Below are 20,672 nucleotides of genomic sequence, written 5' to 3'. Positions count from 1 at the left end.
TCTATCACAGTGCAATCCGTTTTGTCACCAAAGCCCCATATACTACCCACCATTGCGACCTGTACGCTCTCGTTCGCTGACCCTCGCTTCATACTCGTCGCCAAACCCACTGGCTCCATGTCATCTACAAGTCTCTGCTAGGTAAAGTCCCCCCTTATCTCAACTCGCTGGTCACCATAGCATCACCCACCTGTAGCACGCGCTCCAGCAGGTATATCTCTCTGGTCACCCCCAAAACCAATTATTTCGTTGGCCGCCTCTCCTTCCAGTTCTCTGCTGCCAATGACTGGAACGAACTACAAAAATCTCTGAAACTGGAAACACTTATCTCCCTCACTAGCTTTAAGCACCAACTGTCAGAGCAGCTCACAGATTACTGCACCTGTACATAGCCCACCTATCATTTAGCCCAAACAACTACCTCTTTCCCTACTGTATTTATTTTGCTCCCTTTGCACCCCATTATTTTTTATTCTACTTTGCACATTCTTCCACTGCAAATCTACCATTCCAGTGTTTTACTTGCTATATTGTATTTACTTTGCCACCTTGGCCTTTTTTTGCCTTTACCTCCCTTATCTCACCTCATTTGCTCACATCGTATATAGACTTGTTTATACTGTATTATTGACTGTATGTTTGTTTTACTCCATGTGTAACTGTGTCGTTGTATGTGTCGAACTGCTTTGCTTTATCTTGGCCAGGTCGCAATTGTAAATGAGAACTTGTTCTCAACTTGCCTACCTGGTTAAATAAAGGTGAAATAAAAAATACCTAATCTCCATATTTTAGTTTTTTCTCTGCTCTTTTGCACACCAGTATCTATATCAGTATTTATACTTGCACATCCTCATCTGCACATCTATCACTCCAGTGTTAACTGCTAAATTGTAATTACTTCGCCACTACGACCTATTTATTGCCTTACCTCCTTACTTCATTTGCACACACTGTATACAGATTTTCTATTGTGTTATTGACTATACATGTGTAACTCTGTGTTGTTGTTGTTGTCGCACTGCTTTGCTTTATCTTGGCCAGGTCGCAGTTGTAAATGAGAACTTGTTCTCAACTGGCCTACCTGGTTAAATAAAGGTGAAATAAAAATTCATTTAAAAAAGATCACCCACTCGGTTGAGTAGGTGATCCCTATTTCCCACCACTTATGCTCAGACACTCAAATAAACCTCTGTCATGGGCAATTAGGCCATCTGTCTTTTCTCGGTCTCATCTCTCTTTCTCATTTCTGTATCATCTCTCCCCCTGAGTCTGACTCGCTAATAGGCCTACTAGCTAGTGGAGGTGCCGATGGTGATGCTGACCTGGCGGGATTAGCATCGCCACCAGGAACAGTTTGCCCCTCACTCCTCTCGTCCTGCACTGACAGTTCTTTGGCTCGTTCTGGGTTCGATTCACCTTTCTCTGTTTTTTTGGACTTGAAAAATGTCAAACTAGTTTGCCTTGGATTATTTAAAAAATGTTTGGCTTTCCCACGATGTAAATTCAGTAGGGAGACGACTAGGCTACGTGACGATATTACTTAGAGACATCTTCACGACACAACTCTTCGTTACTTATGCCACTGGCCCTACCCCATAACCTATATGTACAAATAAGAGGATAGGAGGATTACATAGAAGGCTCACCGCGCTTTTACATGATGGTATTTCTGGGGTACGGGATAAATAACGAGGCAGCTCGATTTAATGCTGATCGCTTTCATTAGAATGACTACAGTGCGAACAGTGAAATAATTAATAAATCATGCCGCGAGAGGTACCGGATATGGCAAATAGGTGCCGGAACAAATAAAGTCAAATCTGAGAGGTGCAGGATCCTGCTCAAATTAAGCACTGCTCATCTCTCTCTCACACTCTCTATCTCCTCTCTCTGTCTCGTATCTGTATCTTCTCTCTGTCTCATATCTGTTTCTTCTCTCTGTCTCACATCTGTCTCATATCTGCAGGGCTGCCAACATGCACTTATTTTGCGTACCAACTACGCAATTCTCTGTCCATGTATGCAGGTACGAGATCCGAGTTAAAAGTACGCATAAATTAATAGGGCCTGTTTTTTTTGTTTTTAAAAAACATTTAATAAAAAATAAATCCACTGAGTAAATCTAACATCCCGATTCTCGAGCTGCAACACACAGACATGTAAGGAGTTTGCGTCAAAAGACATTGAAATGAATACATCATCATTCGCCGTAGCTACCTCGTGTCTGCCCCTCCTGTTTGTTGTGATGCTGAGTTTGCCGACTGTCAGCTGTACGTTAACACATGGACAAATCCCTTTTCGACTCCGTGTGTTGTGGAAAGGTAAACAGTAATTGTTTTAAGCTAACGTTAGCGAACATAAGATGGACATTCAGTGGGCTCTTAAGTGTAAGCAGTTCAATAGATTTGCTAGTGAAATAAATTAAATGCTAATAGGAAAAATAACTGGTCGCATTTGTGCGAGTGTGATATACATTTAATTATGCGTCCCATTAGTTGCATTTTTCACGTAACATTACGAGGATCACGCAACCTGATAGACTGGAACTGTAATCATGATCCACGTCACAAAAATCATTACAAAGGTATAATAATAAATATAAACATCTTGGCATTAAATGGAGTCGGGAGTTTAGAAGACTGCGCGATGAAGAATGAATGAGTGTCCGGTATTAGCTATAGAGGCAATGCTTCTAAAATGCCTTTGCACTAGATTTGAGACTTTATCAATTTCGAAAATCTGAAATTACGTACGCGCTGCAAAGAAATACAATAGGCACCTTTACATAGTCTGAAACACCTGACTCTTCTAGCGAACAGCGTTCCCTTTGCGGTAGCCTACTTATGCTTTGTGTAGCCAGTTTGCGGTCTGTGTCGATGCTATAATTTGATTTTGTTTTTATGTTTTCAAAATGAGTTCGCTTTTAGTGTTGATTAGGAACCGTGTCTAAAAAGCCAATACTTGTGAGCTGGCCCTAGTGATTGGCCCTGTTTGAGAGGTGACAAGCGTTCCTCTACCCACTGTTTCCTATCATAGCTTTTTCGTTTTTATTATGGATAACATGTTTATTTGATACTGATGCCCTGCGTCAAACATTTGTTCTTATATCAGTGTATTTTTTTTTTATCACGGATAAGACGTTTGTACATTTTGTACCTTAAAAAGCTAGGGGGCAGAATTGTCACTTTTGGGTAAATAGCGTGCCCAATTTCAACTTCCTGCTACTCATGCCAATAATATAAAATATGCATATTATTCATAGATTTGGATAGAAAACACTCTGAAGTTTCTAAAACTGTTTGAATCATGTATGTGAGTATAACAGAACTTATGTAGCAGGCAAAACCCCGAGGACTAACTGTTCAGAATTATTTTTATTTTTTTCCCATCTCTCTTCCCTATATTATCTTTGCCATTGGAAATTTAATAGAAATATACTTTCAGTTCCTACATCTTCCACATGATGTCGCAAGTGTTTGGAATATGGCTGAGGTTATTTCTTTGTCTTTCTTTCTTTTCGTTCATTTATTGAATACAGATTGCCCCGTCTACAATTTGATTGATTATTAACGTTTAAAAATACCTAATGTTGTATTACAAAAGTAGTTTGAAATATTTTGGCAAAGTTTATAGGCAACTTTTGAAATATTTTGTAGTGACGTTGCGTTTTTCTTAAGCTGTTTTTTTATGGATCAAACGGGCTTTATAAATGGAAATTTTCGATATATATGTGCGGAATTAATCGTACAAAAGGACCAATTGTGATGTTTATGGGACATATTGGAGTGCCAACAAAAGAAACTCGTCAAAGGTAATGCATATTTTATATTTTATTTCAGCGTTTTGTGTAGCGCTTGCTACGCTAGCTCTTTTGTTTACTACTGGTGAAGATGGGTGCATGCTATCAGATAATAGCTTCTTATGCTTTCGCCGAAAAACATTTTTAAAATCTGACATGTTGGCTGGATTCACAACGAGTGTAGCTTTAATTGAGTATCTTACATGTGTGATTTAATGAAAGTTTGAATTTTATAGCATTTTATTTGAATCTGCGCTCTGCATTTCCCCTGGCAATTGGCCAGTATCCTCAAGAGGTTTTTAACAAATAACTTGTTATTATTTGTTTAATAAAATGTTTTAAAAAACTCCAAGAATAAAGGCCCTTTGTGCGTTCTTTCTAATTAGATATTGATTGTGACTTTCATCATATGTGTAAATGGAACGCTGTCAAGAAAGACATTTTGCGATCAGACTCAAACAGCACAGTACGAGCGCTGAGGAAAAGAAAACCCCAATTCGGTGTGTGCTCGAGTTGAATCTCCCAATTTGCCAGGTGGATCTGGTACTCTTAAAACTTGGACAGGGTTGGCAGGTCTGTCTCTTCTCTATATCTCTTCTCTCTGTCTCACCTCTCTGTCTCTTATCTCCTCAGTGAGCTGAGCAGATCATTGCAGATGTGTCCCAGGATCCAACGCTACCTCAGACAGAGGATCACCCCTGCCCAAAGTGAGGGTGGCCAACACAAACACACTCAAACAAACCCTCGTTCTCTATCTCCCTCCTCTAGCTCTCTGAAACCAGGCAATTTCTCCACACTATTTATATTCACAAACTATCTCTATCATTTCAAAATAATGTCAGCTGACAAGGTAGAAATCTGTCATTCTGCCCCTGAGCAAGGCAGTTAACCCACTGTTCCCCGCTGAAGACGTGGATGTCGATTATGGCAGCCCCCGCACCTCTCTGATTCAGAGGGGTTGGGTTATATGCGGAAGATACATTTCATGTGAATGCATTCAGTTGTACAATTGACTAGGTATCTCCCTTCCAGATAAATCTAAAATATTGATCTCTTCCCTCTCTTTTCAAGTGCGGCCACAAGGTGGCAGTGTTTTTCCAGTCACACAGTATGAAGGCTGAGGTACGTTGCTAATCATAGAACACCCACTGTCCCCAAATAGTTGGTAAATCTAGAAATACTAGAGTATTATAGAGTCCACTGAGCTATATGGAGACATTGGTATGTGGTGTATATGAAAGTTACTGCTTTATTTTCTATGCAGGATGTCATGAGGCTGTACTATGTCTGCACAGCCCGTCACTGTGGACACCGCTGGGCAGAGTGAGGAGGATGAAGAGGAGGTCTGATGTATGCATCCACAGTCTCTGCTGTTGCCCAACGGTCCACCATGTCTCACTGGGGTTCACTGTTGCTGAAAACAGAAAGACAGGTGGTTGTGTGGGCCTAAAATACTCTGCCAAATCAGAAACTGTTACAGGAATACTAACTTTGTGTGTTAAATCTTCATCATCTTGTTGGAGTGTACGTACAGGAACTGCTAAGATTTGTATGGACCATTTAAATGCCATTTCTTACCATGTTGTGGAGGAACACCTGTTGGGACATAATTGTGTTAATGTATTAGCTCTAGTACTTTTTACATGTATTTGAAATAAAAAAAGACAAACTTTTGTTGTGAAATGCTTCTGTTTTCTTTCAAAAACTTGATTGAAAGACTTCTCTAAGACTGCATGCCACTGTTGTGTATTTGAAATGTTTCCTGAATTTCCATTGTTACGCAATCATGTGACCTGATCTCTGTTGCAATACTTGCATCAAAAAAAAAGATCTGAAATATAGAAGGTAAAAAAGGTGTTATCTTTTATAGTTGGGCATATGAAATGTTACTCTTTAGTGGTGTAGCTTCGACTTCTCTTTTTGTATCTAGGTGTAACGGATGTGAAACGGCTAGCTTAGTTAGCGGTGCGCGCTAAATAGTGTCACTTGCTCTGAGACCTTGAAGTAGTAGTTCCCCTTGCTCTGCAAGGGCCACGGATTTTGTGGGGCGATGGGTAACGATGCTTCGTGGGTGTCAGTTGTTGATGTGTGCAGAGGGTCCCTGGTTCGCTCCCGGGTATGGGCGAGGGGACAGACTAAAGTTTTTGGCCACTGCAGTGTATTTCCAAATGTGTATTTTTCAATGCGTTCTAGACCCACTGAGTGTAATAGTGTCATTGGGAAAAGCATGAGTAATATGATTGGCATGCACATGAAAGGAAAGTACGCAGAACATGTAATAACCCGCTGGAGAAACACAGCCCACATACCCTTTAACAATATGTTGTTAACAAGTCACTTATTCTGAGGAACGTCAAGGAAACTACCTCTTTTCAATGACCTCTAGCGACGAAATGAAAAGTAATTCTGGATAGTATAATACATGGACGTAAGAGTCACTGGTAAGGAAGTACCTATATGAGTTCTGTCGAAAGGTAATGATTTCTGATGATACTTTGTTATGAATGGGTAAACTAAAGTGAATTGTTAGGTCTACAGTTTGGATATGGTACAGATTTACTGTGGTTAGTTACCCATGTGTATGTATTTCAATAGAGGTGGTTACTCGGGGACAGTGGGGAGCAGCAGCCCCTCAATGCCGGGAGACCCTCAAGTATCCTGCTCAAAGAGTTGTCATACACCACACGGCACTGCATTGCGGGGGCATCCAAGAATGTATGGACCAGCTCATCCACATACAGAGAATGCATATGCAGGATAGGAACTTTGATGACATTGGATACAAGTGAGTGACCTCTCCTTTCCAGGTATTTTCCATCATTCATTGTGTTAGGATAATACTATATGCATAATACCTGTTTTCTGGCATTTGCAGCTTTCTTATTGGGGGAGATTGCACAGTGTATGAGGGCTGTGGCTGGGGTGTTGTGGGCACACATACCAAGGGCAACAACCACAACTCTTTGGCCATTGCCTTCATGGGCAACTTCAACAGTAAAAAACACAATATTGGACTTTCCATCTCCCGGTCCTTACAGTGTGTAAGGCATTGGTACCAATGGGTTATGCTTCTCTGTTTCAGATGAGAGCCCCAGTCCAGCAGCCCTGTCATCTGTTAAACAGCTCCTGCAGTGTGGGGTTTCCCAGGGACATTTTCACCCTGTATTTATCCTACTTGGGCACAGAGACTTGAGGGACACCGAATGTCCTGGGGAGAGACTATATGCTGCACTAAAACATCTCAAATCCCCTGAACATAACATCATCCACAGACTCAATTGCTACTGGTTCGAAAGACAGAGAGAGTTGGCTGGTGGAAGAGATTACCCAAAACATCGTAGCCATGGCCGATACTAGCAGGGTTACCTAAACTCGGTCCTGGAAATTGATGTGCAAACAGATTCTGAAATTATCTGTTCTAAGTTGCCACCCATTCACAGTGTAATTGTAGAGGTCAAATATGAAAGTTGTAAAATGCATCTGTTTAGTAGAAATATTAAGACTAAACGTTATTATTTATTTTGGTATTCACATAAAATTGTCCACATACCATTATATTCCTTTTTCTATGAGTGTGCTGCTATAAAGTTTTCTAGGAAATAAGAACTGAGAAAGGTGTAAGAGTAACTCACATTAATAGAGTAAATACAAAAAAATATGCTGCTGAACAAATACTAACTATTGACAGAAAACTGGATGGGACTTCAGTTTTGGGTGGCCAAAACATATTGTCCTTGTGTTGTGCTGGATGAGTTTAAGCTTTTGGAATTTAATTGAAATGTCTTCGCAAATCACACACAAAAAAATTAATAATAATAATTTGTCAAAGGGAGAAAAGCTTGTAGGCCTACCTGTAAATGTTTCAACATTGTAAGCGATGTTTAAAGGCACAACATTCCAAACAAGTGTACTCTTGTATTGCATGGTGTAGGATTAAGGGGGAGAAAAGAGAGGAAAATATTAAACATAAATGCAGCTTCATGCTGTACGCCTTGACGTTACAACAAATCTTACTTGTCAACTGTTGTGCAGGAAGCCGCATGCCCTGCAGGCAGACGTCTAGGCGTCACAAGCTGCCCCGCACCTATGTCTCTTTTAAATTCTCTGTTTGTTTACTTACCTTAAGAGTTTACCTCCTCCTGAATTACTTACACACCTTCACCTAATTCGTCTTTGATTGGCTGTTTGCCAGGTTATTGTGTAAACAGATGGAAAGGAGTAGAGAGAGGCAGTACCAAAGGGCGAGACTCAGGTGAGAGGTTTGAGTGTCACGCTCCTCGGAAGTGTTATAATTGAACCTGTGAGTTCATCGATCAGTCAGTGAAGTTGGCAGCGCACGAGGGGCGCATTTTGTCTTTCGCACCCTAATACGTTGTGCGTCTTATTTCGTGGATTTAGACATTCCTTCTCTTCGGACTGCCAGACACCGTGGGAACTGGGTGATGTTGAATATGGAGGATTTGAAAGCCCCTGTCAGATTTTTCAACAAGTCTTCATTCAGCATCAGCAGCCTGCTGTTTCGACGAGAGGGAGTGATGAGTGACGACGGCACCGCACTGGATGGGATCCTTTCCCGATGCTCCAAGCCCCTTTCCAGAAAACACATTTATTCGGGGCTATCTGCTAGGCCTAAAGAAGTTAGTGCTCAAGATGGAAAATATGATTTACATAGAGACAAAAACTGTGATAATACAGAATACGCCGTCCAAGAGGACAAACGAGTCTCCAGAAATGGCAAAAGGGAAGACGGAGAAGATACGGAGAGAGTTGGAGAGGTGAAGACATGTGGAGGAGTAGAGGGAAAAGCCAAACCGGAGAAACCTCCTTTCAGCTATAACGCTCTGATAATGATGGCTATTAGCCAGAGCCCGGAGCGAAGGCTTACCCTCAACGGCATTTATGAGTTCATCATAGGTAATTTCCCTTACTATCGAGAAAATAGACAAGGATGGCAGAATTCCATCCGACATAACCTGAGTCTGAACAAGTGCTTTGTCAAAATACCTCGCCATTATGATGACCCAGGCAAAGGCAACTACTGGATGCTTGACCCTTCAAGTGAGAACATGTTCATAGCTGGCACAACTGGTAAACTCCGGTGCCGTTCCACGGCGGGCACCCGGGCAAAGCTGGCAATTAAACGGGATTCCCGTTTGACCACCACTGCCGCCGGGCTGGCGTTCACTGGGTCATTTAATTGGCCGGTGCCATCGTTTCTAAACCTTCAACATCCTGCGCACTCATACCCGGGCACAGGTTCATATGTAGGGCCCCATCAGTCCAACTATGCCACCTCGATCCTTTCTCAACGGTCACACCACACCACCGTGAGTGCCATAAATGCTAGGGCAGACCGACTCTTCCAAACAAACCAAGAGTCGTCTTATGTTGGCATGGGTGGAGGTGCGCAGTACTGTCGCCATCACCAAATGAGCGTAGCCACAACATTCGCCTCTTCATCATTGCCATACACTTTGTCTCTCCCTAACCCTTGTTCCTTTAACCTGCTCTCCGGACAAGCGAGTTATTTTTACTCGCATCACCAGGTACCCCACCCGGTGACGTTCAATGCATGGTGCCAGGAGGAGTACCCCTCATCCAAGGCATCTCCTGCCGGACACATTTACTCCGGAAAGAATGGACCATCGGATTGCTTGGGGAGTTTATGCATGGGGTTCCCTAATTATTTTCTTCCAAGCAGCCACACGAGCACCCTCAACACCAATCTTTCTTGGGATGCAGGGAAATGACCATATTTAATTGTATATTTAAATTAAAAACGTATGTTCCCCTTTAAGTATTGTATCTTTCTAATGTCTACCAATACTGCGAAATTGATTTAAATAATTGATGTGAGTTTGCTATTATCCAAATAGTCCTATCTGTCTTTGGAAAGAAAACGTTTATTTCATCATCCGTTTTTAAATAATCGCCAATCACGCTTGAATGTGCAATTTCCATCTAATCCTATTACTAAAAACACCACTCACCATTTCATTTTTTTTTCAGTGCAATAACCTACAATAATGTTGTATTATTTCACGAATAATGGGCAATATTTGTGGTGCGTTCAGATAATTAAAAGTGTATTTTCCTTTGATAGCATTTCGTTAGTAGCCTTTTAAAATACCAAATATAATACCAACTATACGTCACAAGATGAGAGATGCTGTAAGATAGTTTCACACTGGTGAATGATGTCGTAAAAAATACAACTATTTGGCATCTGTTAAGCAAATTAACAGGGTCGAGATTGTTATTGCGAGATGTTGCATCACCGTTTAGGCTACTTTTACGCACAGGCTCATCACTCGCTGACATTTGTATTCGTTTTTTCGTTCTTGGTGTCGTAACTCCGTTTTGCGATTTTTAGGCCTAAGTCTTAGGGATGTTGGCTATATGGAACATCATTTAAAATATATATAAAATAATGAAAATAACTTGTACAACAGTGTCCCATGAGTGCTCTCCAGATATCTGTAGAAAACTGGCGAGATTGTCCAATGATAGCCTTATTTCCATTAATATAAATTGAGAAATTGATGTGCTTGAACAATTCACTGTTAACTTAAAACAAACTTAAAATAACAATCGTCTTCTTAAATGTCCTCTATCAATCGTATTGCTTGAGGAAGGATGTGCGTAATTTATTTAAAACGAAATCTTTAGTCACGTCTGGAAAGGTATTGGAATAAAGTATTTACTCTGATGCAACTAAAATAATGTATACATTAGAAACAAAAGTCAATAATTGTTTTGATACTCCAGGATTAAAAATAAAACATTGGCTAAGAATTTTCTCTTCTGCACTAGTCTATTTCGTCAAAATCAAAACTATAGGGATTGTCTCCATTTGTGTCTCAATATGAACACAATACTGTGTTGAGCATTTCCTACGTTTTAGAATACAACTCAACTAAATACAGTGGCAAGAAAAACCCTTTGGAATTACCTGGACTTGCATAAATTGGTCATGAAATTTGATCTGATCTTCATCTAAGTCACAACAATAGACAAACACAGTCTGCTTAAACTAGTAACACACAAACAATTATACTTTTCATGTCTTTATGGAACACACCATGTAAACATTCACTGTGCAGGGTGGAACAAGTATGTGAACCCTTGGATTTAATAACTGGTTGACCCTCCTTTGTCAGCAATAACCTCAACGAAACGTTTCATGTAGTTGCAGATCAGACCTGCACAATGGTCAGGAAGAATTTTGGACCATTCCTCTTTACAAAACTATTTAAGTTCAGCAATATTCTTGGGATGTCTGGTGTGAACCGCTCTCGAGGTCATGCAACAGCATCTCTGTCCGGTTGAGGTCAGGACTCTGACTGGGCCACTCCAGAAGGCGTATTTTCTTCTGTTGAAGCCATTCTGTTGTTGATTTACTCCTGTGTTTTGGGTCGTTGCCATGTTGCATCACCCCAACTTCTGTTGAGCTTCAATTGGCGGACAGATAGCCTTACATTCTCCAGTAAGATATCTTGATAAACATGGGAATTCATTTTTTCCGTCTATGCTGTCCAGGCCCTGAGACAGCAAAGCAGCTCCAAACCCTGATACTCCCTTCACCATACTTTACAGTTGGGATGAGGTTTTGATGTTGGTGTGGTCTCCACACATAGTGTTGTGTGTTCCTTCCAAACAACTCAACTTTAGTTTCATCTGTCCACATAATATTTTGCCAGTAGCATTGTGGAAAATCCAGATGCTCTTTTGCGAACTTCAGATGTGCAGCAATGTTTTTTTTGGACAGCAGTGGCTTCTTCTGTGCTGTCCTCCCATGAACACCATTCTTGTTTATAGTTTACCTTATCGTAGACTCGTCAACAGAGATGGTAGCATGTTCCAGAGATTTCTGTTAGTCTTTAGCTGACACTCCAGGATTCTTCTTTACCTCATTGAGCACTCTGTGCTCTTGCAGTCATCTTTGCAGGACAAACTCCTAGGGAGAGTAGCAACAGTGCTGAACATTCTCCATGTATAGACAATTTTTCTTACTGTGGACTGATGAACATCAAGGCTTTTAGAGATACTTTTGTAACCCTTTCCAGCTTTATGCAAGTCAACATTTCTTAATCTTGGGTCTTCTGAGATCTCTTTTGTTCGAGGCATGGTTCACATCAGGCAATGTTTCTTGTGAATAGCAAACTCAACATTTTTGAGTGGTTTTTAAAGTGCAGGGCAGCTCTATCCAACAACTCCAATCTCGTCTCATTGACTGGACTCCACATTAGCTGACTCCTGACTCCAATTAGGTTTTGGAGAAGTCATTAGCCTAGGGATTCACATACTTTTCCCAACCTACACTGAATGTTTAAATGATGTATTCAATATAGATAAGAAAGATACAATAATTTGTGTGTTATTAGTTTAAGTTATTAGTTTAAGCAGACTTTGTTTGTCTGTTTGTTGTTGTGATTTAGATGAAGATCAGATCTAATTTTATGACCAATTTATGTAGAAATCCAGATAATTCCAAAGAGTTTGCATACTTTTTCTTGCCACTTTATGCTTTGAGAAATGCTTCATCCCAGAGGTGGTGACTATGTTCTGCATGATTTGTATTATATCTACACTAGCTATTTTTGTTATCTTTTTCCCTTTAAAGCGTGCAAATGTTTGTGTACAGGGAACTCTATGCATGTCATACATACACTGTAGGCTATATGTGTAATAATGTGATCCATTTTATAATGTGTGTGCAATAAAAACAAAAATAGTGATATAAAAGTGATGAGTTGTATGACATATGCATTCAAAACATAACAGTCAGTTCTGTGATACTTGAGGTACAGGAAGGGAGTATCAAGGAATAAACACACACACATTCCCCCAGCCCATTCAACACGTTTCTGTGTCAGACTCACGGTCATATTTCGACAGAAACTTCAATAGCACCTGTTGAAGAAACCCACTATTACCACCCCAAATAGCCATGCTGCTGTATCTGTAAGTATTAAAGTTCTAAATCAGCCATTTGTATCTCAATATCAAGCATTTCTGGGTAACAATTAAGTACCTTACTTAATATATTTTTTTATTCAAATGGTAAAAAAATAAACAAAAATTGCTTCTTAGCAAAGAGAAATTCCTCAAGCAATAATTTTGCAAGGACTGTCCGGGAGTGGAGAGGGGAAAACTGAAAACTAGCTGTTTTTGGCAGAGAGGATTGGAACTCTCTTTCCTATTGGTCAATTAACTAATTTACTGCATGGTGATGTCACCAGGCAGACCAAAACTCAATGCTGTTTCAGTGTAAGAGCTGTTTGAAAAGACTGCCTGATATTTCAGCCTGTTTTGCTAGGATGATCTTCATTTTCATAATTTCAAAGCATTAGTCCATCCTCATATTGTGGAAATAAACACTACATGAACAAAAGTATGTGGACACCTACTCGTCAAACATCTCATTCCAAAATCATGGGCATGGAGTTGGTCCCACCTTTGTTGCTATAACAGCCTCCACTCTGTTGGGAAGGCTTCCACTAGATGTTGGAACATTGCTGGGGGGGACTTGCTTCCATTCAGCCATTCAGCCCCAGTCAGCGTTCCAGGGTTGAGGTCAGGGCTCTGTGCGGGCCAGTCAAGTTCTTCCACACCAATCTCAACAAACCGTTTCTGTATGGACCTCGTTTTGTCCACAGGGGCATTGACATGCTAAAACAGGAAAAGGCCTTCCCAAAACTGTTGCCACAAACCTGGAAGCACATGCTAAAACAGGAAAGGGCCTTCCCCAAACTGTTGCCACAAACCTGGAAGCACAAAATTGTTGAGAATGTGCAGCGTTAAGATTTCTCTTCACTGGAGCTAAGGAGCCTGAACCATGAAAAACAGCCCAGACAATTATTTCTCCTCCACTAAATATTACAGTTGGTACTATGCATTGGGGCAGGTAGCATTCTCCTGGCATCTGCGAAACCCAGATTCATCCGTAGGACTGCCAGATGGTGAAGAGTGATTCATCACTCCAGAGAACCCCTTTCCACTGCTCCAGAGTCCAATGGAAGCAAGTTTTACACCACTCCAGATGACGCTTGGCATTGCGCATGGTGATCTTATGCTTGTGTGCGGCTGGTTGGCAATGGAAACAAAATTCATGAAGCTCCCGACAAACAGTTCTTGTGCTGACGTTATTCCAGAGGCAGTTTGCAACTCGGTAGTGAGTGTTTGAAAGGTGGACAGATGTTACGCGCTTCCGCACTCGGCGGTCCCATTCTGTAAGCTTGTGTGGCATACCACTTTGCGACTGAGCCATTTTTGCCCCTAGATGTTTCCACTTCCCAATAAGAGCACTTACAGTTGACCGGGGCAGCTCTAGCAGGGCAGACATTTGATGAACTGGCTTGTTGGAAAGGTGGTATCCTATGACGGTGCCACGTTGAAAGTCACTGAGCTCTTCAGTAAGGCCATTCTGCTGTTAAAGTTGGTCTATGGAGATTGCATGGCTGTGTGCTTGATTTTATACACCTGTCAGCAACAGGTGTGGCTGAAATAACCGAATCCACACATGTTTAGGGTTATCCACATACTTTTTTATATACAGTTTATACAAACATTGTAAACTCATATTTTTGACTGCACTGGGCCTTTAAGACCATCAAAAGTTCAAAACTGAAACGACATAGGTGTGATAATGGACAGAGCCGGCCTTGACTGTGATGTATAGGGAGCAAGATAGATTGATAAACATCACAGTCTGGCTGATCTCATTGATCTACTTCTACTGTTTTGCCTGCACGTGACATCACCACCTGATGAATTTTCCCTCACCTTTCTTGGGGCTCATCTGAGATATAAGTTAACAAAAATAGACGTGTGAGGACAAAGATGAAGACAGATTTCTGGAAGTTTTTATTTTGTTATTTCACCTTTATTTAACCAGGTAGGCTAGTTGAGAACAAGTTCTCCTTTGCAACTTGGCCAAGATAAAGCAAAGCAGTTCGACACATACAACAACACAGAGTTACACATGGAATAAACAAACATACAATCAATAATATAGTAGAAAAATCTATATACACCATGTGCAAATGAGGTAGCATAAGAGAGGTAAGGCAATAAATAGGCCATGGTGGCAAAGTATTTTACAATATAGCAATTAAACACGAAGTGTGCCTCTATCAAACAAAATAGACTTCATGGGGACTGTAGCCACCTTTCCTAGACGGCTGCGGGTAGACCAGGATACTGCTCTTAGGGTGGATCATGTAACCTTACACCAACACTGTTGGCAAACTTAGCATATAGATACAAAGATTATAATAACATTTTCATTACTCACATGAGTAAATGTGGTATAGAGATAGAGAGGGAGAGAGTTAATCAACAGGTAAGCTAGTACAGAATGGGGCTTTGTGTATCCTGGGGCAACTGTAATACGGTCCTGTTTGCTGTTAATTCAGTAATAAATAACAGCTATCCTCTGACAGGCGTTGATAATAACCCCACACCTATGAATCCCTCAGCCAGCAGACTCACAGTACCACAGGGAAGAGAGTAAATCAACATGAGGAGAGGGACTGAGGCAGGCCTCAAGATGCATCTGAGCACTCAGGGGCAGCTTGTGCTCCCCAAAACCCTGTAGCTAGACCACACACACACACACACACACACACACACACACACACACACACACACACACACACACACACACACACACACACACACACACACACACACACACACACACACACACACACACACACACACACACACACACACACCTTGACATAGGTGTATGGACAGCTAGCAGTCTAAAAAGCCCACTTTACAAGAAACAGTCAAAAATCCCAGCCCCTCTGGAATAATTAATCCGGGGCTTATGGGAGACATTAAGGAAGTGAGTGAGTGAAGAGGGGCAAGTCTAAGCTATTTGGTATGTTTCATAATGATAGTCAAGCACTGTAAATCAATCCCAGACCTGGGCCTCCCAAATCAGCACACTGTGGGTGTGATCACCTAGCAAGGTAGAGCCGCCACCCTGTGAAATAAGGTTGGGAATCTCCTGTGTGTTTTCAGTATCAAATTACATGTTCTTTCTCTCACAAATAATAGTTTTCTTCTAAAATCATCTTGAGATTAATACGAATAAGCTCTAAATTATAGTTAATTTACTCTACTGCATTCTACAACTGAGACAGCATTTACATCATTGCATAATTAATTCAAATGTATTGCATAATTAATTAAAATGTATCCAGATAATGTATTCTAAATAAATGTTAAGGAAACCCGGAAGTTATTGTAATATTTTTAAATGGGACCCGGAAGCCGTTGGACAGACAACACACGAGTGTGGCGTTGGAGAGATTATAGAAGCCGGGGAAAAAGCTAACATATTTACTAGCTAGTTTCACTGCTAAAATCGTCTTTCGTTTAAGAAAATATGTAAGTACTTTAAAAAACCAATGTGTTCTTTGTTTGGGTACAGTAAAACAGACCTCATCACTGTGGAAAGATGTGTAGCTAAATTTGGCTAGCTGGCTGGCTAACGATAGCTGTTCGTTACCCATCCATGATGATCTAACGTTATTAGCGACAGTAACTAGTGTAGCTAGCTAACATGTATTGTAGATGACCCATAATGATCATAATAAAAATAGGAATTTATTAGCCAGCAAGCTAATACATTGGCCTCTTCATGTTAAACAGTTTTCAAACTTTGTTAGCAGCTAACTGTTGGTCTGAATTAACTTTAGTTGTGTCAAGTCGCCATCATCATCATGTCTATAAACAATGTTTGAATTGCCTGGAGTTGAACTCTGTTAACAATGAGTATCCTCAATAATCCTTCCAGGAGCCTGTTAAATAAACCTAAGTCTGAGATGACTCCTGAGGAGCTCCAGAAGCGGGAGGAGGAGGAGTTCAATACTGGGCCCCTGTCTGTGCTCACCCAGTCTGTCAAAAACAACACACAGGTCCTCGTCAACTGCCGAAACAACAAGAAGCTGCTTGGCCGTGTCAAGGCATTTGACAGGTATTTATGTAGTTAGGCCACTGAGTTGGGAAGTCATCCATTGGAGTTATACAGTTAATCACAAATGTCCAGCAAATAGAGACACAAGATAATGTCTGCATTTTGTCATCACATGTTACCTATATCCTCCCAAATGCTTAATTCTTAATACTTTTTGGTTAACTGCATACATTTGTATTCCCTTCTCAATGCAGACACTGCAACATGGTCCTGGAGAATGTGAAGGAGATGTGGACAGAAGTTCCCAAGAGTGGCAAGGGCAAGAAGAAGTCCAAACCAGTAAACAAGGACCGTTACATCTCTAAGATGTTCCTGAGAGGAGACTCTGTAATTGTGGTGCTGAGAAACCCCCTCATCACAGGAAAATAGACTGCTAATTTGCCCACTTCACCTGTCTTTGTCAAATAGATGATGGCAGGCAGTGGGTTGACTGTCATTATGTGAAAATTATGTTTTGTTTTGAGTCAGAGAGGAATCTGAGCTGTGTGTTTAGAATTTAGTGTGAGGAAATGATAACTTCACTCTTTGGATTGCTGATTAGGATCGTTCTTGGCATTCTATTTTGTTTAGGGTGCTCTTTTAGTTTTTCATTTTAATAATAAAAGATGAGAAGTATGGTATTCAAAGTGTTGTATGTTTACACACTCTTAGAACATACAGTAGAGAATACATCTCAAAATCATTTCAGGCTCGAAAGCAAGGGATATGTTAGGATGAACAGCACTCTGACTCTTGACTCCTCTTTCTCCTTCCTTCTCTCCATCCTCTAGCCTGTTTCCCCTGGCAGAAGCTTGGGTGTCAGTGTTGATTTCAGACGGCAGCGCTCAATATGTGACAAACTGCCGTTTTAAAGACCTGTGCATTATAGATGAGACCAGATGTGATGACTGTCACTTCACACCCCGCTCTGTTCTCTGTATCATCTTGTCCCTCGCTGTGGCTCACCCTCTCCTGACCACTTTGTTAGCTAATTGTCGCAATAGCATCTATTTCTTCTCAAACAGTTGGCACTTAAACCAGTGTGGTTGGCTTGTGTGCCAAGGTTATTTCCATTAAGTGGCATATATGCAAGAGCACAATCATTTTCATTAAATCACACGTCTGAATTAACAGACTGCATGTCTCTTTAGGTTTGGTCAAAGGTCAGAGTATTCCCTGCTGGGCATAAATAATAGGACAGTTAGTTTTACATAAATCCAATTATGTCTTCATGATTGGCATCCTCTAACCTTTAGAGTCCCAGAGGAGGAGGGACATGATACATTAACATTGTTGAGGAATTTTGGCAAACACTTCCTTTTCTCCAAAATAACAAGTTTCCCATCTTGAATGTTGTGAAGTTGATGCCATTTTCATTTAAGTTTAATTGAATGTGCATTGGAATTTTAGCATGTTTGCAGAGCTGTCAGAATCAAGATCTCACAGTTCCCTGCATGCAATTTAGCCTAAATCTCACTCAGTCTTAAGTGTTGATCCCTATTCCATATTTCCCATTGGGGCGAGTCCTCTTATAGCTGACTATAACTATTGTGCTTCTCTATTCCCACAGCTACTCCATTCCTATACATGATTGTTGTTCTGCATCATATGCTTTCTGCTTTTGAGAGTTTTCCCATGCTCTTTATTGGCCCACCTAGCCCTTCAAAGCCTGGGGCTGTCCTCCAGGTCTCCCCCATTCGAAGGAACATATCTTGGGCAAATACATCCTCTTCATGTCCCACACCCGCTTTCCCTGTTATCTGCTCACCCTAAGGGTCCCTGTACCTGTGGTATCACTTTGTGTGTGGGTGGTGCTGCTCTGTCTGATTTACAGCCCTCGGGTGAAGCCTTCTGGGATTGGGATATGTGTAAGCCAACTCATTATGTATCTGATTAGAAATGGGAGAAACATTCCCATTTATCATTTTTTGTTCTCTTACTGCAGTAGTTCATGCTATCACCAATAATACAGTATATTACTGCAGTAGTTCATGCTATCACCAATAATACAGTATATTACTGCAGTAGTTCATGTTATCACCAATAATACAGTACATTCAGTCTCTTGAGTGTTCTGTTTAGTTACAAACATGCACACCTATTCATTCATTCCTATTGAGTTCTAGAAAAGGGTGCCATGTCTCTTTATGTTAGACTTCTTGAGTCCAGTTCCCTCCAGATTTTGGGGTGTGGATCTTCAGCAGGAAGGGGGATGTTTTATTCAGTAGGCAGCTGGGGCAGAAGGCGCGTAGGAGGGGAAGTGTGATTATGATAGCATTCGGGCATGTGTCGATACTCCGCGCAACACCCTCGCCCGGCATGAGGCACACACTCGCCATCGATCGTGCTCGGTAACCCGAGCTGCCACAGTTTGTTTCCAAGCAGATCCATGGTCGGGGTGTCAGTGCAGCGAGGCAGGTGGAGAAAGAGTGATAGAGTAGCAACTCTATAACACAGCAGTGGAGGCTGCTGAGGGGAGGACGACTCATAATAATGGCTGGAACAGAGCGAATGGAATATTTGATACATGCCGCTCCAACCATTACAGTCCTCCCCAATTAAGGTGCCACCAACCTCCTGTGACACACACTTGAGGTCACCTCATCCCAGTGAAAAAGTGATGCTACCCCACACATCAAGGCCAACATTATTTAATGATTTTTTTTGTTAATTTAATTAGGCCTAAATATAGAAGTATTAATACATAGACGTTCCATATGTTACTGGCAGACTAAAGGAAAATGTGGAGACACAATGTGTACTGCTACATGGCCAGGCCAGCTATGTTGCTCTGCTATGTGTTGTTCTTTTTCCTGTTATCAATCAGATAAAGGTGAAATTATAGACTACATAGAGACAAATGTATTTTCTGTATACAACCTGACTGGAATGTTTTTTTTTCTCTAACAAAATAGTAGGTCTAAACTTCATCAATGTCAACCCATAAAACCATTCTCCTCTTAATTAAAACCTGTAGTATCTTCTGCCATCTAGCGGTGTATATTAGTATTGTATGTTGTTTGGCCGCCCAGTAGAGGGCTTGCTTAAACTTTTTAACTACTGCAGGCTACATGAGTGCAGAATGCGGAGCAACACTCAAGGTGCGTGTCAAACACCACCAGTCTACAGACGAACAAAAAGTTAAAGAGGGATAAACCTCTAAGGTTTGATAAAGCATTGTCCCCATGAAGACAAAATGAAGAGTTTCAGCTGTGCATCTTCCTTAAGGTAGACCTATCTTCTTCCACTGTGCAGTGACTTACATATTTGAGGTGATCCTCCCCTCCCCAATTTCCCTAGTAGAGGTCATAGACCTAGTCAGGGTCAACTCATTTGGGCTACATTTCTTTCGCTTCCCTCTGCCTGGCGACCAGCCCAGATCTCAAACACATAGTGTCTCTACCCCTCCCCCGCTCTCCTGTCCACATACACTACTTTTAACTGAATGGCATGTTATTATAATTAAAATGTTCTAATAAATCTAGGCTGTATTAACAAACAATCTTTTGGACATTGTGTTAGGTGAGAAGATCATTAACTTGTCTCACCTGTTTCTGAAATTTCCTGAAAAATAATCTGTGGTCAAAATAACTTGCATATGGTTCTATTATCTATTATGCGCAGTGAAATAATCCATGACCCATATTAATCCCTATTAAAATGATTAGTACTCAAGCCCCCTGCCTCTACCACCATTCCAGTTTTTCCCCAGACTAATTTTCAATCTCTTCTCTCATTTTTGCTACAGTCCTAGACTCACTGACATGAGGGCATACACACACACACACACACACACACACACACACACACACACACACACACACACACACACACACACACACACAATGTACCCGAGTCTTCCTTTTATTTATCACTCTCCAGCCGCTCTAACATAACCTTGGT

At 41.1% G+C, this 20,672-nt stretch overlaps 3 protein-coding genes across 3 annotated transcripts; all 3 read left to right on the top strand.

Moving 5' to 3' along the window:
- Positions 1-4,634: 4,634 nt before the first annotated feature.
- LOC139385739 (peptidoglycan recognition protein-like) lies at positions 4,635-7,156 on the top strand. Its single transcript, XM_071131010.1, has 6 exons — positions 4,635-4,649; positions 4,871-4,921; positions 5,064-5,122; positions 6,369-6,584; positions 6,675-6,793; positions 6,882-7,156. Exons 1-6 carry the CDS (start codon positions 4,635-4,637, stop codon positions 7,154-7,156), a joined length of 735 nt encoding a protein of 244 aa, XP_070987111.1.
- Positions 7,157-8,241: 1,085 nt separating this feature from the next.
- Positions 8,242-9,549, top strand: LOC139386388 (forkhead box protein G1-like). Its single transcript, XM_071131946.1, has one exon. The coding sequence runs from the start codon at positions 8,242-8,244 to the stop codon at positions 9,547-9,549; it is 1,308 nt and encodes a 435-aa protein (XP_070988047.1).
- A 6,519-nt stretch (positions 9,550-16,068) lies between these two features.
- Positions 16,069-17,416, top strand: LOC139385954 (small nuclear ribonucleoprotein Sm D2). The gene is made up of 3 exons (XM_071131268.1): positions 16,069-16,201; positions 16,611-16,790; positions 16,985-17,416. Coding segments are annotated over exons 1-3 (357 nt in total). The 5' UTR covers positions 16,069-16,199; the 3' UTR covers positions 17,160-17,416.
- Positions 17,417-20,672: the final 3,256 nt, after the last annotated feature.

The sequence above is a fragment of the Oncorhynchus clarkii genome, chromosome 27 (genome assembly GCF_045791955.1).
Source record: "Oncorhynchus clarkii lewisi isolate Uvic-CL-2024 chromosome 27, UVic_Ocla_1.0, whole genome shotgun sequence".
Lineage (NCBI taxonomy): Eukaryota > Metazoa > Chordata > Actinopteri > Salmoniformes > Salmonidae > Oncorhynchus > Oncorhynchus clarkii.
This window is presented reverse-complemented; position numbering and strand designations above follow the sequence as displayed.

What these genes read in the sequence shown, in the direction of transcription:
- LOC139385739 (XM_071131010.1), top strand. An exon ending in CACACAGTATGAAGGCTGAG is followed by an intron (nt 4,922 to 5,063) that starts GTACGTTGCTAA and finishes TTTTCTATGCAG; the next exon opens with GATGTCATGAGGCTGTACTA. An exon ending in TTTGATGACATTGGATACAA is followed by an intron (nt 6,585 to 6,674) that starts GTGAGTGACCTC and finishes TGGCATTTGCAG; the next exon opens with CTTTCTTATTGGGGGAGATT.
- LOC139386388 (XM_071131946.1), top strand. Translation starts at nt 8,242, where the DNA reads ATGTTGAATATGGAGGATTTGAAAGCCCCTGTCAGATTTTTCAACAAG.
- LOC139385954 (XM_071131268.1), top strand. An exon ending in CGTGTCAAGGCATTTGACAG is followed by an intron (nt 16,791 to 16,984) that starts GTATTTATGTAG and finishes TTCTCAATGCAG; the next exon opens with ACACTGCAACATGGTCCTGG.